General features: G+C 42.0%; 1 protein-coding gene across 1 annotated transcript in view; it reads left to right on the forward strand.

Annotated features, from left to right (window-relative positions):
• Positions 1–477: 477 nt before the first annotated feature.
• Positions 478–17458, forward strand: part of LOC140408472 (short transient receptor potential channel 3-like) — a 234142-nt gene continuing 217161 nt past the window's right edge. Inside the window, exon 1 of the mRNA XM_072495720.1 lies at positions 478–718. Within this exon, the coding sequence (XP_072351821.1) occupies positions 561–718 (158 nt within the window). The 5' untranslated portion in view covers positions 478–560. The remainder of the gene's footprint in view (positions 719–17458) is intronic.

A 17458-nucleotide genomic window follows, 5' to 3' on the forward strand; every position in this document is an offset into this window, starting at 1 on the left:
TTCTCAACATCTGCCCCCCTCCCTCCCACCTCCAGCCAGTGACTGACCCCTCACTGACCTCAGTGGCTCCATCTGTCCGGGAGCCTCCCGAACGGTGACCGCTTGTCACCAATTGAGACTATATATTTTGTCTTCTGTGCCTCCGCTCCCCCCGAGTTTACTGGGCTTTGGTGGCAATGTTGATTCTGCGAGCAGGCACTGGTGACTTGTTATTTCTGACCCCTACGATTTCACCTGCGGGAAGTGTTGTTCCGTGTGTCTAACTGTGTGTGCTCGCTGAGTTGAGTTGATCTGATGCTGAGTTGGTGTCAATCTGCTTCTTTGCTGTTGCTCAGCATCACTGGGCTCTGGCGGTGGAGGGGGTGGGTGAATACTGGAGCAGGTTGGCCAATGTCACTCTTCCCCCAGTGAATCTGCGCCAGTCCCACCAGCAGTCTACCGGCACAAGGCGAAATCCCATTGCAGCACAGCAAAAATCAGCCCCGGCTAGCCACTGAAACGTGATTCATTCTACTTTCTATATATATATATATATTGGTGCGAATAACTAGTCAGCCTGAATGTCAGACGAAGATAGAAGGTGTCAGGCTCAGATAACAGTGTCATTTGATGGAGAGGAGAACCGGCGGGACTGGAAGGAGAAGAATGGGGATTTGAGTTCACAGTATTACAACCCAATAGCGGGGGACAGGAAGGCACATGGATACCCCAATACCATGTAAGTATTTTCATTCCTTACACGGAATAATTAATTCATTTAATCCAACCATTGCGTGACTATTATTCCATGTCCGTGGAAGGTTGAAAATTATGGCAAAGGCGGAAGAAACTATGTCAAAAAAGATATATACGATATTTCGAATTAATTTTGCCGCAGAATAATGCCCCACTTTTATTTCAAACGCAGTGCAACTTTTGCAGGATGTTTGAAATAAATGGCACAGGGAACACTGATAGTTAAATTGTACCCTGGGCATTTAACAAGTGAAGGAGTAATGATGCCTTCAATCCTAAACGGGGGGGGGGGGGGGGGTGACATTGTGACAGTAAAATGACAAAAACTGGGATTCTTTTTTGGTTTTAATTTCTAATTAATCTCGACACTCACTTGAATGTTACTAGGGCGGAAGGTACCGGAGTGAAACCCATTTTGATGCACATGGAAGGCTACGGAAAGATTATCATAAAATCTTGATTTTACATTCGAAATGAATTTGCTTAATTTAATGGTTTTAAGAATCCCGTTAGTTCTCCAGGCTGAGCCGCTTAAACGAGACGCGATCAAATATCTCCGTTTATGTGTTGGGGAAAACACAATTAAGGAGTTAAAATTAAGATCCCGGCGTTTTTTTCCCCCTCTCTTCCTGGGAAATCAGCGCCACCAAGTGAGGCGGCAGGTAAGTAACGGAGTTTCGACCATTATTTATCAGTTTGTTGACAGTAATAGACATCAGATGCAACAGCATGAGGACAGGAGCGGACACAAGCGCAGGTGGATACTGGGGGGAGGGAACGGTTAATGTTGGACCATCACATAAGGACTGGCATCCACTGCTTAGCAAATGTACGCCCATCAGCTCAGACGGCGGGCGTGGACAGAACGGATGAAGTCAGGGCTTTCACCCCATACCTTGCTTTGTTCAAAAACACAAACTACTGGACAATCTCAGCGGGTCTGACAGCATCTGTGGAGAGAGAAGGGAGCTAACGTTTCGAGTCTGGATGACCCTTTGCCAAAGCCGCTTTCTCACCAGCGATATGTCTCACCTGTTGAGCGTTCCCAAGATTTTTTTATTTCCAGATTTTCCGCTTACCCGGTCAAAAGCCGTTTTGTCCCTTCGAACATTATTGGGATAGTTTCCCCTGGTTATATACCGACAGAAAGAAATGTGACATTTCTTGTGAAATGAGTTCAGGTTTCAGGAGCGAGGCCAGCAGATCTTGCTGCAGGAGGGTATCCAATCGCGCCTGTCATTTGTTAGATTTACCCTGCACATGTCAATTCTATTTTGCGCGGCAAGTTGTTGGACTTTGCAGCTAACAACAGAGCAGTGAGGAAAATTGGACATTTGGATCCGAAGTGAACAAACAGGGCAAACTGCCGTGTAGCCCCTCAACTGGTTCGATCGAAGGATTGTGAAATTAAGACTGAGAGGAAAGCGTAAATTAAACTGGGTGAATTCAATGTTGAATCAAGATTGACTTAAAAAGAGAAATAAGTAGGCAAGGAAGGAATAGCTAAAAAAAGTTGACATTTTCAAAACCTTCACTAACTATTAAAACCTGAAGGAATGAGACTCCACGTATGCAATGATTATATTTTAGTGGCAGGGGTGTTATTTGACAGTAAATACCACTCATTACATTCTTACAAGATCTGTTTCTACTGTACAAATAGAGCAAATTCATGACATTCAATACATCTCAATGATGAGGCAGACGGTGAGATGTTATTTTTTGTGTAGCTATTGGTTGACAGGCAGAACCTGTTCAGCAACATTTGGATATTTATGCTTGACCACACTCTGCTCCTCTCTTTAGGTTGATACACCATTGCATAAATAACAGTGAGCACCATTAGCCTCGTTATTTTGACTTCACTTTGCCATGTAAGTGAAAGTCTTTTTTTCTTCTTTCCTGTTTTCCCCCTTTAGGCAATTTTGCCAATTGAATCACAAGTCATCATCCACTTAGGAACATGGGAACAGGGGTAGGCCATTCAGCCACTCGAGTTTATCCTGCCTATTAATGAGATTATGGCTGATCTGTGGCCCATACCTCTTAATATCTTTGCCTAACAAAAATCTATCTAACTCAGATTTAAATTTAACAACTGATCTAGCTTCAACTGCTGTTTGTGGGAGAGAGTTCTAAACCTCTACCACCCTTTGAGTGAAGAAGTACTCTACGTGTTATTAAATCTTGAGTTTAGCTTTTTCCAGATGTAAAAAACATCCCACAAAATGTGCAGTCACTGAAATAAAACACATTAGGTCAAAATATTTCCGATCTATCTTTTAATTTACCATTCCTTTGGAACAACAACAAAAACAACAGTGTATACTTATATACTGCCAGTAACATGGTAAAATATCCCAAGGCACTCCATAGGCACATTAGCTGACAACATTTGACACTGAACTACAGAAATAGATACTAGGACCGATGACCAAAGGCTTGGCCAAGAAAGTTGATTAAGCAGCAGCTTAAAGAAGGAAAGGGAAGTCGGGACATCACAAAGTCTGGGGAGGGCATTTCCGAGGTTAGGGCTGAGGGCGCAGCCACCAAAGGTAGGGTGATTAAAATCAAGGGCGCTCAAGGGGCCTGAATTGGAGGAGCACAAATATCCGAAAGGGTTGTAGGCTGGAGGGCGATAACAGAGTGAGGCAGGGGTGAGGCCATGGAGGGATATGGAAACAAGTATGGGAATTTTAAAACCAAAGCGTTGCTTAATCGGTAGCTAATGCAGGTCAATGAGTATAAGGGTTGTCAGTAAGGACATAATCAGCAAGGTTTTGGATGTCCTTAAGTTTATGGAAGGTAGAACATGAGAAATATGCATGAAAATATAACAACTTGGAAGATGCTGGTATGTAGTTGCATCTGTAGAATCATTCCTCAACATGGGTTAATGGTTTCAGGAAAAGAGAGGAGAATATTGGTCGATGAACAAGAATTAAATCGTTCTACTAGGATATGCATCATGGAGCAATATATATTTACAGCTGATGCCTGAGTACACAATTTGCATAAGATTCAGAAAGTACCCATTTCAGTTGAGCATGGTCTCAATAAGTTGACTGAAAAGGCTGCTTTAATTAAAATGTTACAGCAAAGTAATTAAATGGATTACTGATATGACAATTGCATTATCTATGCCTTGCTATGGGTGGAAAAGCTTTCCCGAAAGCTTTTACCATCACATATGGCTGCCAAGTACACAAATCAGAAAGGATTCCGTTTTAAATCCCAGCTATTGTGGGAGATCAACGGATGGATGTCCTGGTATTGGTCAATAAAATAAATTCAAATAACACAAATCACATGCAGCAATTTCTATTGGAGGCCTTTATACAAGTTTCTACTCAGCCTTTAAAAGTTTGGCAACATTTGAGTCAGGAGGACTTGAGCTGAGCTGGCCTGGTCCACTGAGGAATTGCAATGCTCTGCTGCTCAATCCCCAAAGCAGCAGGGGCAGCTAGTTCCTCCAAAGTCTGCAGCTGCCCTGTCACATGGCTGGTAACCTGTACACCATGATGGAGGATGACCTGAAATTGTTAGGAAGGGGAGGCCACCCATTCCCCATGGTAGTGAAGGTGACTGTAGATTTGAAATTTGAATCATCTGGATCATTCCACAGACATCTGTAGAATTTCACAAATGTATAAGCCAGGTGATGGGTAGCTTGAATTGACAACATCCCAGTACATCAGGTTTGACACCGATGCGGCCTGTTAAGGCCAGCTGGCTATAGGCTCCATCTTGATGACAAGAATTCTTCAGATACAGGATGTAATTGACTGAACCCAAATGATAAGCAATGGACTGGCCAGATGTATTTGTGAAGCGTAACGGCATCCACTAATTCAATGTGCAGCTTGTATTCAATCACAGCAAGAAGATTGAGCAGGTGTGTGCGAAGTTTCCAGGGAGCTGCCATGACTCCTTTATCTTCGGCAATCTCAGGTGCTCCAGCTCTTGCCTTCACAAAGCCTCAATCGATGATTGGCCCCACCCCAGTTCAGTATGTACCTTCTATCAACCAGGATCACAGTAGAACAAGCCATTAACTTGCTGAAAATATAATTCAGTGCCTTGGCTACTCTGTGGACACGCTTCAATTCGGGCCAGCAAGGGTATGATGCATATTGATGGTCGCTGTCTGGCTGCACAAAGAGGAGTCGAGCTGGCAGTAGAGAATGTCAAAAACAGACTGGATGCATCTGAGGACCAGCAAGTGACTGCAGAGTATGTTTATTCAGCAGCGCCAATGGCCAGAGAAGTCAGTGGTGCCCTCAGTCAGGCACACCTCAACGGGGGGGCATGATGACCATTATTGCCCTTGTGCTGGCTGTTGCCCTGCCACAAATAAAGGTCTCCACTGTGAAAAATTGTCAACACATGACGTTCTTCATTGTGCATTAAGAACCTACAATCTTGTACCACTCTCATTCTTTAACCTACCCATAATCAGTGTAAAATTGAAAATAAAGCACATCATAACACTTCCCAGGGAACACCAAGATATCACTCTTTGAAATAACAAGTGAAAATCCAAATAAAATAGTCACTTGTTCCCCTTTATCCTGCTCGTCACATCCACAACAAAACCTCAAATGGATTTGTCAAACATGTTTTCCCTTTCATATGTTGACTCTACCTAATCATATTATGATTTTCTAAGATTTTAAAAATTATTTCATGGGATGTGGGCGTTACTAGCAGGAGCAGCATTTATTGCTTATCCATAGTTGCCCTCGGGAAGGTTGGGTGGGCTCCCGTCCTGAACTGCTCAGTCCATCTGGTGTAGCCACACCCATAGTGCTATTAGGAAGGGAGTTCCAGGGTTTGACCCAACGACAGTTTAGGAGTGGCATACCGTTCCAAGTCAGGATGGTGTGTGGCTTGGAGGAGAGTTTATAGGTGGTGGTGTTCCCATTTGTCGACTGCTCTTGTCCTTCCAGTTGGTAGAGTTTGGATGGTGCAGTCAAAGAAGCCTTGGTGAGTTGCTTCAGTGTATCTTGTATATAGTAAGGGTGGCACAGTAGCACAGTGGGTAGCACTGTTGCTTCACAGCACCAGGGACCCAGGTTCGATCCCCAACTTGGATCAATGTTTGTGCGAAATCTGCATGTTCTCCCCGTGTCTGCGTGGGTTTCCTCCAGGTGCTCCGGTTTGCTCCCACAAGTCCCGAAAGACGTGCTGTTAGGTGAATTGGACATTCTGAATTGTCCCTCTGTGTACCCAAACAGGCGTCAGAATGTGGCGACTAGGGGATTTTCACAGTAACTTCATTGCAGTGTTAATGTAAGCCTACTTGCGACACTAATAAATATTATATACACAACTGCTCCTGTGCATCAGTGGTGGAGGGAGTGAATGTTGAAGGTGGTGCTTCTTGAATGTTTTTGGAGCTGCACTCATCTATGCAAGTGGAGAGTATTCCATCGCGCTCCTGCCTTGTGCCTTGTAGGCGATGGACAGGTTTTGGGGATTCAGGAAGTGAGTTACTCATCTCAGAAAATCTTTTATTTTCACAAATAGGCTTACATTATCACTGTAATTAAGTTACTGTAAAAAGCTGCTAGTCGCCACATTCCGTCACCTGCTCAGGCACACGGAGGGAGAATTCAGAGTCAAGTCATTCGGACTTGCCTCTGACTTGCTCTTGTAACTACAATATTTATATGGCTAGTTCAGTTAAGTTCCTGGTCAAGAGAAACTCCCAGGGTGTTGAATGGGGCCGGGGGGGTGGGAGGATTCAATGATTGTAATGCCATTGAATGTTATGGGGAGAAAGTTAGATTCTCTTTTGTTGGAGATGCTCAATCCCTAGCACTTGTATGGAGCAAATGTTGCTTGTCACCTATCAGCCCAAGCCTGAATGCTGTCCAGGTGTTGCTGTATATTAGCATGGACTGCTTCATATCTGAAGAATTACCAATGGTACTTAACATTATATATTCATCGGTGAACATACCCACCTCTAGGGAAGGTCATTGATGTAACAGCTGAAGGTGGTTGGGCCTAGCATACCGCCCTGAGGAACTCCTGAAGCAATGTTATGAGACTGAGATGGCTGCCTTTCAACAATCACAATCATCTTACTTAGTGTATGTATAACCCCAACTCGTGGATAATTTCCCCCCGATTCCCATTGACTTCACTTTTGACAGTTCTCCTTCCTACCACACCTGGTCAAATGCTACCTTGATGTCGCACTCATCTTCCTTCTGTCGTTCAGTTCTTTTGTCCATGTTTGGACTAAGACTGTAATGAGGTCAGGAGCAGAGTGACCCCGGCGGAACCCAAACTGAGGATCAGTAGCAGGTTATGCTGTGTATGTACTGTTTGATAACACTGTCAATTACATCTTGTATCACTTGCTGATCGAGAGCAGGCTGATTTGAGTGGTTATTGACTGGATTAGATTTGCCCTGCTTTTCGTGCGACTCGGCCAACGTTGTCTACCTCATACGCTGCAGGAAAGGATGTCCCGAAGCGTGGTACATTGGCGAGACCATGCAGACGCTGCGACAATGAATGAACGGACATTGCGCGACAATCGCCAGGCAGGAATGTTCCCTTCCAGTCGGGGAACACTTCAGCAGTCAAGTGCATTCAGCCTCTGATCTCCGGGTAAGCGTTCTCCAAGGCGGCCTTCAGGACGCGCGACAACGCAGAATCGCCGAGCAGAAACTTATAGCCAAGTTCCGCACACATGAGTGTGGCCTCAACCGGGACCTGGGATTCATGTCGGATTACATTCATCCTCCACCACCTGGCCTGGGCTTGCGAAATCCTACCAACTGTCCTGGCTTGAGACAATTCACACCTCTTTTACCTGGCGTTACCCTTATCTCTGGATCTGTAAAGACTTAATTCCCTGCAAATGCTTGCATTCTAAGCATTGTCTTGCATCTTTGAATTTGTCTATATATATGTTTCTGGAACAAACCTCTTCATTCACCTGAGGAAGGAGCAGTGCTCCGAAAGCTAGTGTTTGAAACAAACCTGTTGGACTTTAACCTGGTGTTGTAAGACTTCTTACTCTGCTTTTTGTGGACAGTACATACCTGGGAAACTTTGCACATTGTTGGTTAAATATCACTGCTTTAGCTGGACTGTAGCAGCTTGGCTAGGAGCACGGTTAGTTCTGGAGCACAAGCCTTTAGCATTACTGTCAGGCTATTATCAACAGCCATAATCTTTGCAACAGCCAATGCCTTCAGACGCTTCTTGATATCTGTGATGCTGGTAGTCCCAGGAAGAGGCCGAGATGGACCTTTCACTCGGCACTTCTGGCTTCAGCCTTGTTGTTTGCATTGATGTGGTGAGTTCCCCCATTATTTAAAATGGGGATATTTGTGGTGTTTCCTCCTCCTGTTAATTGTTTAATTGTCCACCGCCATTCACAACTAGATGTAACAGAACTGTTGAGCTTTGATCTGATCTGTTGGTTGTGAGATTGCTTTAACTCCACTGCATGTTGTTCCCACTGTTTGGCATGCAGGTAGTCCTGTGCTGTAGCTTCGCCTGGGTGACTCCTCATTTTCAGGTTATGTCTGGTGCTGTTCCTGGAGCCTTGCTAATAACACCCACTTCACATGAACATGTAAAAAAAATTTTTTTTGTGAGCTATAAGATTAGCAGATATTCTGTCTTCCACCATATTCTAAGACATAACCATTGACCCCTGACAGGTTACTATATTTGCATGTAACAATAAATACTGGAATTGAAAGCTAATCTAAGTCTGGTGACCATGAAACTATCATCGATTGTCATAAAATTCCATCTAGTTCACTGATGATTTTTAGGGAAGGAAATCTGCCATCCTTAAAAATTCTGGTCCACATGTGACTCCAGACCCACAGGAATGTGGTTGACATTTAACTGCTCTTTGAAATAGCCTAGCAAGCCACTCAGTTCAAGGGCAATTAGGGACGGACAACAAATGCTGCCCTTGCCAGGAATGCCTACATCCCATAAAAGAATAAATAAAAAGATAATTCTGTGAAATAATGTGGCAAGCTCTAAGGTCTTTGCTGGTGTGATAAGCCTAACGAGGATCATGGAGAATTGCTGATTGATCTTCCCGTGGGCTTTGTAGAATACGAGTTCCCGTTGTGAGCGGGCGGAGCCCCACCCAGCTGGGGTTTGTTAGCAGGATCCTTCAATGTAGCTCCCAGACCCGGGCCAGCAGTTACCGATAGTCCTGGGCTAGGACATTTGTTTAGTGAGCCACAGTAGTGGCCTTATTTTCAGTTTAAAATAAACCTTTTTGGCCTTTTACTCCGAGCCTCCTGGAATTAGTACAGCCAGATTGAACAATACATCTGTCAGCAATACACCCGTTAACAATTCACCCATCAGTCACAAACACGTTACAGAGAGTCATACCCAACAAGCATTCAACCTCCTGTCAATCATACCTTTTAGCAGCTGACCAAACTGACCGACAGCAACACCAACACATTTCTTGGTCACCAACACATTTCAAAATCACAAGACAATAAAACAATCTGAGTCCCTCAAATTGCTGAATTCTTAACAATTATTGATTAGCAAATTAAAGACAAAGCTTATCTGCTAAAGTATATAAACCTTTTGTGGAGTTTGATTTCAAAAGAAGACAAAATCTGACATCATCAATCAATGTTAATTTGTGTCACTTTCTTGTCGTTTTCAAAACACAGCCAATAGACAATTTTGGCATTGTGTTATTTGTGCTGGCGAAACTTCACCAAAGTTCTAACTTGGCATGAAAACAAAACATAGCTTTGAATTATTTTGTTTGTTGGTTCCAATCTGATTTTATGCCTTTTGTGCTCTTTTCTAAACATTCACAGCCTTAAGGTCTTTTTAAATCAGTGACCCTGTTTGTCTGTAATGAAAACCAATTGGTTCAAAAAGTCTTTAGGCCTTCTCAATGCAAGCTGGTTAGATTCCGTCAGTTTCCGTACACCTGCATACAGCCAACAGAATCCTGCATTTAATTTAAACTATTGACACTCCACTGGGTTGAATAGCTGCCATAAATCTCAGCCACAAATTTTGATTAAAAGTATGATTACGTCGGTCAAAAATATTACAGCTTTTTACAATATCTTATATTGGTTCACCAATCATAGCAAGCATGCAAGCACCATGTGCTACAGTAATTTGCAATGGGATGCTCCCAATATTTGTACCCTGCAGTGATCCATCAGTATACCTATCGTTATTTGTCTTCTCTGATAGGCGTATGGAAAACTAGCAAAAAAGCCACTGGAACCTTTCTAATTCTGGATTTACAAGAACTCGTTTCTCTTTGTCGAGCAGCATTCCGGCAGCAATTTCATAATTATCCCTCAGCAAACTCATACTTTTAATTATTTACTTCTTATATTTTGAAACATTAGACATTATAGTGTATTCTATTTTATTATACACCCTTACTTAAACGTATTGTTAATGACAGACAATTTCAGTTCTTCCTGCATATCTCATTAAAGTAGGCTCTATGGAATGTTGTATCGGTATTATCTTGGCAATCTATCTATAATCTACACTGTTGATCCCTCAAAGCCTCTCCTCCATCTACAAAACTCATTGAGGAGTGTTATGGAATATTAGATGGGTGTAGCTACAGGAATATCAACACCATACAGACAGATCAGTTTTCTGGATTGGCGCCTCTGGATTCAATTTCCACCACCTCAAGCAAACTGTGCCCTAGGTACATTCTCCACGATATACTACAGCCAATGTCCAAGGTTATTTTGATAGACCCTGTCACATTGCTCACATAGAAGGCCAGCACCTGCTTAACAGGACATCTAGGGACTGAGTTACGATACCTGTAGAGACCGATAACTTTTATAAGAAAGGAATCCGCACAATGCCAATGGAAACAAAACTACTAGACAAAATTTTACTTTTTAAAACTTTTACTATAACAAACCAATTAAAATCAACATAATTCAAACATTAATTAACATGCAAGATATATTTCAAATAAGAAGGTAAGTTCACTTCAAATAGTTAATACAGTAATGATATGCCTTGCATAGTTGTGAGCACTCACATTATTTTCTGCACAAAAGAAAGAAGTATTAGGAACAGCTTCTTCCCCACAGCTACACGACTCCTCAACGACTCCCCCTCGGACTGATCTGTTCCCTGTAAGAACACTATTCACAATGCCCTATGCTGCTCTTGCTCATGTATTTGCTTTGTTTGGCCCTTTGTTCCGCACTGTAACCAATCACAGTTTGTCGATGTACCATTTGTCAATGTTCTCTGTTGATTATTCCTTTGTCTACTATGTACGGGCCCAGAAAAATAGTTTTCACTGTACTTCGGTACATGTGACAATAAATCAAATCAAATCAAATCAAATCAAGTGTTATTTCATCTATCCCAGATAAAATCTAGTTTTCTCCCCATCTGATACAGTCTTATCCATGATACAACCTTCCTACTAATTAATGAGCAAGTGACCAGTTGATAGACCTCTGTTATTTCAGCCTTGAGGTGGTCATTAAAAAGCAGCAAGTATGATATCTGCAACAGAAGGGGCCATTTTCCAACTTTGTACTATCAGTGAGGACCTGCGCCCACTGAGAGCAAAGTTTGGCAATGTAGTTTCTAACAGCTATACTTAAATGAATGGTTATTAAACTGCATAACGTTTACTTGAATTTCTACTATTTTGTCCTGATGTGCCATGCTCCTCACTTGGAGAGAAAAGACAAAATATTACTTCTATAGTATAACTGTTCTTTGGTCACTGGGCATGACGCGGTGTAATATTTTATATTCATGGCTACAGCGTTCTTGGTAGTGCTGTTTGGGATAGGATGTTTTTACTTATAAATTTACAAGTTATTCTAAAAAATAGTAGGGTTCAAACGCACATGTTGGTTTTCATATGAATTAAGCATGCAACAATTATTATTAATTACATGATGTGGAGATGCCGGCCGCACAATAAGAAGTCTTATAACACCAGGTTAATTACATATATACAATGATCATAGTAATAATAATTGTACTTACACTCTTGGATAATACTTATGATACAATTTACCATAGAATTCATGACATCACAAGATTTGAGTGCAAAGGATTAATGGATGATAAATTGTCAACTTCTGCAGTAATTTTATACCTTTCTATCACTAGCCCATGTAAGAATTCAAATGTATCCATGTTATCTGATGCAGGTTAGCTTTGGTTTTACAAGAATAACTTCCCAGACCTGACTACCTGTGGCAGGTGCCTTTTCATGGCTAGTGCTAACACGAGGTAGGGTTTTGGCCTCTCCTTACCAGCTAAAGCACTGACTGACAAAATCTTTTTATGAACTGAATGTTGCTGACAGAAATTCACTTAACGTTTAAAGTTAATATGACAGAATTTAACTCTTTCCTTACAGAGTTCAGACTGTGGGACATACACAATTCCTTGCAAATGACCCTGGAGACTAATTCTGGGGAGTGCTAATACCATTAGGATATGATTATATGCTTGCTTGCTTAGTTGGTAATGAGTGACTTTTAGCTGTGCACCAGGGCTTTGACAGAAAAAAGACTTGTATTTATATATAGTGCCTTTCATGACCACAAAATACTTTAAACTAATGGGGTACTTTTGAAGTGTATCACTGTGTAATGTAGGAAACCTGGTCACCAATTTGTGCACAATTATCTCCCACAAACAGCAATATGACAATGACCAGAGAATCTGTTATTTTCCGTGCTACTCATTGAGGGATAAATATTGACCAGGACACAGTGGATCGATGTTTTCTCCTAATTCCCTTTGCTGTACAGTCACAAATGCACACATCTTAAAGGGGTCACTTGCGCACAGTTCATTTATCCTCTGCATGGTAAGTTCTGTATGCAACAAAAGCCACACACCCACATATCTTAGAGGGAAATTTTCCAGAGATTATGCCTTAGCTCTTCTGCGAAATAGTGCCCTGGTTTTTTACACCCGCCTGAGAGGGAAGGCGGGGCTTGAGTTTAACATCTCATTGAAAGATGGCACCTCTGGCAGTGCTCCGTCATTCTGAAGCATTCAGCTGCATTGAGAGTGTCCATCTTGATTTTTGCGCTCAGTTCCTGGAATGTGGTTTGAATCCACAACCTTCTGACTCAGAGGTGAGAATATCAGCTACTAGCCCATGGCTTGGATAAAATTGGATTACTTCCTTTGTGTTGTCACATTCTGTGCATTTTGCTGGGAAGAATGAGAAGAGGCAATATAATCTAAAGGGTCCAATTCTAAAGGTGATACAGGAACATAGGGGTCTGGGTGTATATTTTCACAAATTGTGGAAGTTGGCAGGACAGGTTGAGTGGTTAAAAAGCCATATGGGTGGGATCCTGGACTTTATTAATAGAGGTAGAGAGTACAAAATTAAGGAAATTATAATGCACTTTTATAAAACGTTTGGCCTCTGCACCACACTTTTGGAATGATGTAAATGTTTTAGAGAGGGTACAGAAAAGATGTAGGAGAATGGTTCCAGGGTTGATAGCCTTCAATTAAGAGGATACCTCAGAGAAGGTGAGGTTGAGAGGAGATTTGATTGAGGTTTTCTAAATCATAAAGGTTCGAGATAAAGTAGATAAGGAAAAATTGTTCCCATTGATGAAAGGACTATTAGTGAAGAAAACAGCAATTGAAAAGATTGTCACAATAAACAATATATGCATGCTTTCCTTCATCGGAAGGGGTATTGAGTACAAGAGTTGTCAGGTCATGTTACAGTTGTATAGGATTTTGGTTCGGCCACATTTGGAATACTGCATACAGTTCTGGTCGCCACATTACTAAAAGGATGTGGATGCTTTGGAGAAGGTGCAGAGGAGGTTCACCAGGATGTTGCCTGGTATGGAGGGCGCTAGCTATGAAGAGAGGTTGAGTAGATTAGGATTGTTTTCATTCGAGGGACGGAGGTTGAGGGGGGGGGGGGGGGCCTCATTGAGGTCTACAGAATCATGAGAGGTATAGACAGGGTGGATAGCAAGAAGCTTTTTCCCAGAGTGGGGGACTCAATTACTAGGGGTCACTAGTTCAAGGTGAGAGGGGAAAAGTTTAAGGGAGATATGCGTGGAAAGTTCTTTACGCAGAGGGTGGTGGGTGCCTGGAACGCATTGCCGGCGAAGGTGGTAGAGGCGGGCACGATAGCGTCATTTAAGATGTATCTAGACAGATACATGAATGGGCAGGGAACAGAGGGATACAGATCCTTAGAAAATAGGCGACAGTTTTAGTTAGAGGATCTGGATCGGCGCAGGCTTGGAGGGCTGAAGGGCCTGTTCCTGTGCTGTAATGTTTCTTTGTTCTTTGTTCTTTGTAAGGAAAAGAAGGAAGAATGTTCGAATAGAGAAAGTGGTTAAGATCTGGAATGCACTGCCTGAGTGTGTGATGGACGCAGATTCAGATGAGGCATTCATAAGGAAATTGGATAAGCACATGAAGAGAAAAAAAATGCTGGGTTTTATGTGAAGGGCAGTGTGACAAGCAGAGTTTTTATTTGGAGATAAATATCTGGAACAGTTATAATAGACGTTCTATGATTCTGTACTTTACTTTTAATTCTATCTTCTTGAGAAACCATTGCATATTCAGCTCAAAGGGTTTAATAGCAACTTTCCCTCTATGTAGCATCACTATATAGAACAAAATAAGAAACTGTAAAAAATTAAAATTATTGATTTTGCCTAACTGGCAATAAATTATTTCATAAAAAGACAAGATAATCTTTAATATTGCTACCCAGAATATTTAGAGATTTACATAGAATAAACAAGTGAAATGAAATTTAGCATGGAAATAATTAGTTTTATGGTTAATTCAGAAAAGAAAATGAAAAGACATCACTTTTTTGGAAAGAGACCAGCATGACATTTTGTCAATATTTAAAAAAGATATTTTTATTGAACATTTTTTGAACATCTAAATGCAAAAATATAAAACAGATAAACACCCTCCAAAAAACCAACCCCCCATCCCATCTCCCCCTAGTTTTTGACGGTGACCAGTTCCTTGAAATACAAGACAAATGGCTGCCAACCTGTGTAAAACCTCCCACTCAAACCTCTCAAAGTGTATTTAAATTTCTCAAGGTACAAAAGCTCCATGACATCCCCTAGCCACGCCGAGGCACTGGGTGGTTCTCCATTCCAACAGAACCTGCCTGCGAGCAATCAGAGAGGCGAAGACTAAGACATCTGCCCCCACACCCATCTGCAGCCCTGGCAGGTCCGACACCCCTAAAATGGCTTCGAAGGGACCAGGCTCCAATTCCCTGTGTAGGATTGCTGACATTTTGCTGAAGAAGGAACCCCAGAAGTTTGCTAGCTTAGGACATGCCCAGAACATATGTGCATGATTCGGTGGACCCCTCCCACACCGCTCACACCTATCTTCTATCCCCTCAAACACTGGACTCACCTTAGCCCTTGTGAAATGTGGACATTTTGTCAATATTGGAGGTGTCAGTATTTTAAGCCTCAGATTTGACTGACAGAAGCTTTCTGTGCAATGGACCAAGAGTAACAGATGGTAACAAGAGTAATAATGGTAAAGTAATTACAGAGAGAAAGCACTGTATTGTAAGTCATCGAAGTGCGAATTTAAACTTGAATTATGCACCTGGAAAATACATTAAACCTCATTCAGGAATGTAATAAAGTGACACTGTCTGTACTGAGATGATAAGTTACTGCAACATTTGGACTAATGCATTACCTGTTTTGGCTTCAAAGGTTGATAATTAAAATCGCTAGCATTTTAAAATTTGATCTCCAGAGACTGCCTGAATAATCTGTTGTGGAGCCTTTTTGAAATATTATTATTGTGGTGTTTTCTTAAACAGTTTCTTCTATTGTCACTACCTATGGTTAACTTGCTATATTTGAAAAATGAACCCAGGCTTTTCAAATTATGCATTTAATGTAGTCCTAAGCAACCGATATTTTAATATTAAAGACTGTAACTTATAAAGAATCATGTGGCTAGAAAATTATATGTGTCCATAAGCATGCCTTTAATTAAAAATATATTAACCAGGTTATATGGATAACAGACTGTTTATTGAGAGAACACTGCCCAAATCGAATTCTAAATCTGAATTTGAAAATGTGCTCATTCATATATATATTTTATGTACACATTTTATTGTCAGGCTACTTGTCCATCATCCAATACTGAATGAGCAGAGATTTCCTCGAACTAAATATTGGAAAAACTGACTGAAGCCTTTGGAAGGGATTTTCTGGCCGTCCATGCCAGCGGGATCTTCCAGTCCCATCGGCAGTGACCCCACCCCACCCACCACAGATTCCCTGGTGGTGGAGGGTGCGAATAATGGGAAACCCCATTGACAGTGGCAAGAGCAAAAGTTTTCTCTACCAGCCAATGTCTGGCCACCTCCCCTGTCGCAGAACATGGCGCAACAGGTTTGAGGTTCTTGCAGCTTGTATGGATGAATGTGGGGGGACAAACTGAGCATGGCACCATGGTATAGGATACCATTCAAGCAGGAGGGAATAAATAGGAATTTTGTGGTGGTAGAGGGCAGTATAGCCAGGGGGATAGACACGGTACTCTGTAGCTGAGAGTGAAAGTTCAGAAGGCTGTGTTGGCTGCCATGTGCCAGGGTCCTGGACATCTGCTCTGGGCTGGAGAAGACCTTGCAGTGTGAGGAGGAGAATCCAGTTGTTGTGGGCCACGTGGATACTAAAGATATAGACAGGACTAGAAAAGGGGTTCTGCTTCGGGATTATGAGTAGCCATTAAAATTAAAAAGCAGAACCTCAAAGGTAATAATCTCTGCATTATTTCTTTGACACAGAGATGAGGAGATTTTTTTTCTCTCTCAGGGGACGCTAGTTTGTGCAATTCTCTTACCCAGAAAGTAGTGGAGGCTGGATCATTGAACATATTCTCGGATGAATTAGATAGATTTTTGATAGACAAGTAGGGTTACCAACCTTCGAGGATTGACCTGGAGTCCCCAGGAATTCAAGATCAATCTCCAGGACTCTGCTATGTGCAACCCTGGAGAAAAATCATTGGGCCATTAAAACCTTTTTTTGTGTTATTTTCTTCGAACATTTTTCTTTGCCAGATGTAAGAATATTGAAAATGGGAATAAAGACTGTTTGGCAATCAAACATCATCCAGTCTGATAATGAAGCTTTTTGCTATTCAATTGGCGTAGGAATGATGGAAATGTTGGCCGACTAATGGCTGCCACAAATCATATGATCAAACCTCCAGGAATGCATTTCATCACAGTTAGCCACCCTATAGATAAAGTGAACAAGGGTAATGGGGTGCAGACAGGAAATTGGAGTTGGAACCACGATCAAATCAGTCATGATCTATGGACTTCTGGTGGCGGTATTTAGAGGGAAGTCACATACGAAGTGCCTCCTGCTAGGGTACTGTATTTTTAAACCTTTTTGCCCAGTTACTGGGGGTGCCTTTGCTTAAAATTCCACCTGATCGATGGTATAAGGTCCCTACATAAGGGCTAGGGCAAAGAAAGTTGAAGAAAGAAGTTCGTTGATGGAATCGGAGGCTTCTTGAGGCTCTTCAGTGGAGAAAATGCGAAGGCTGCTTCTGCGACTCCACCCATTCTACTAACGGCCAAGATGCTGGAATCTTGGCGATGGAATTCGAGAAGCAGAGGCGGGTAGTGTCCGGGGACTTCCGCAAGTCGATAGAAGAG

The sequence above is a fragment of the Scyliorhinus torazame genome, chromosome 3, assembly GCF_047496885.1.
Source record: "Scyliorhinus torazame isolate Kashiwa2021f chromosome 3, sScyTor2.1, whole genome shotgun sequence".
Classification (NCBI taxonomy): domain Eukaryota; kingdom Metazoa; phylum Chordata; class Chondrichthyes; order Carcharhiniformes; family Scyliorhinidae; genus Scyliorhinus; species Scyliorhinus torazame.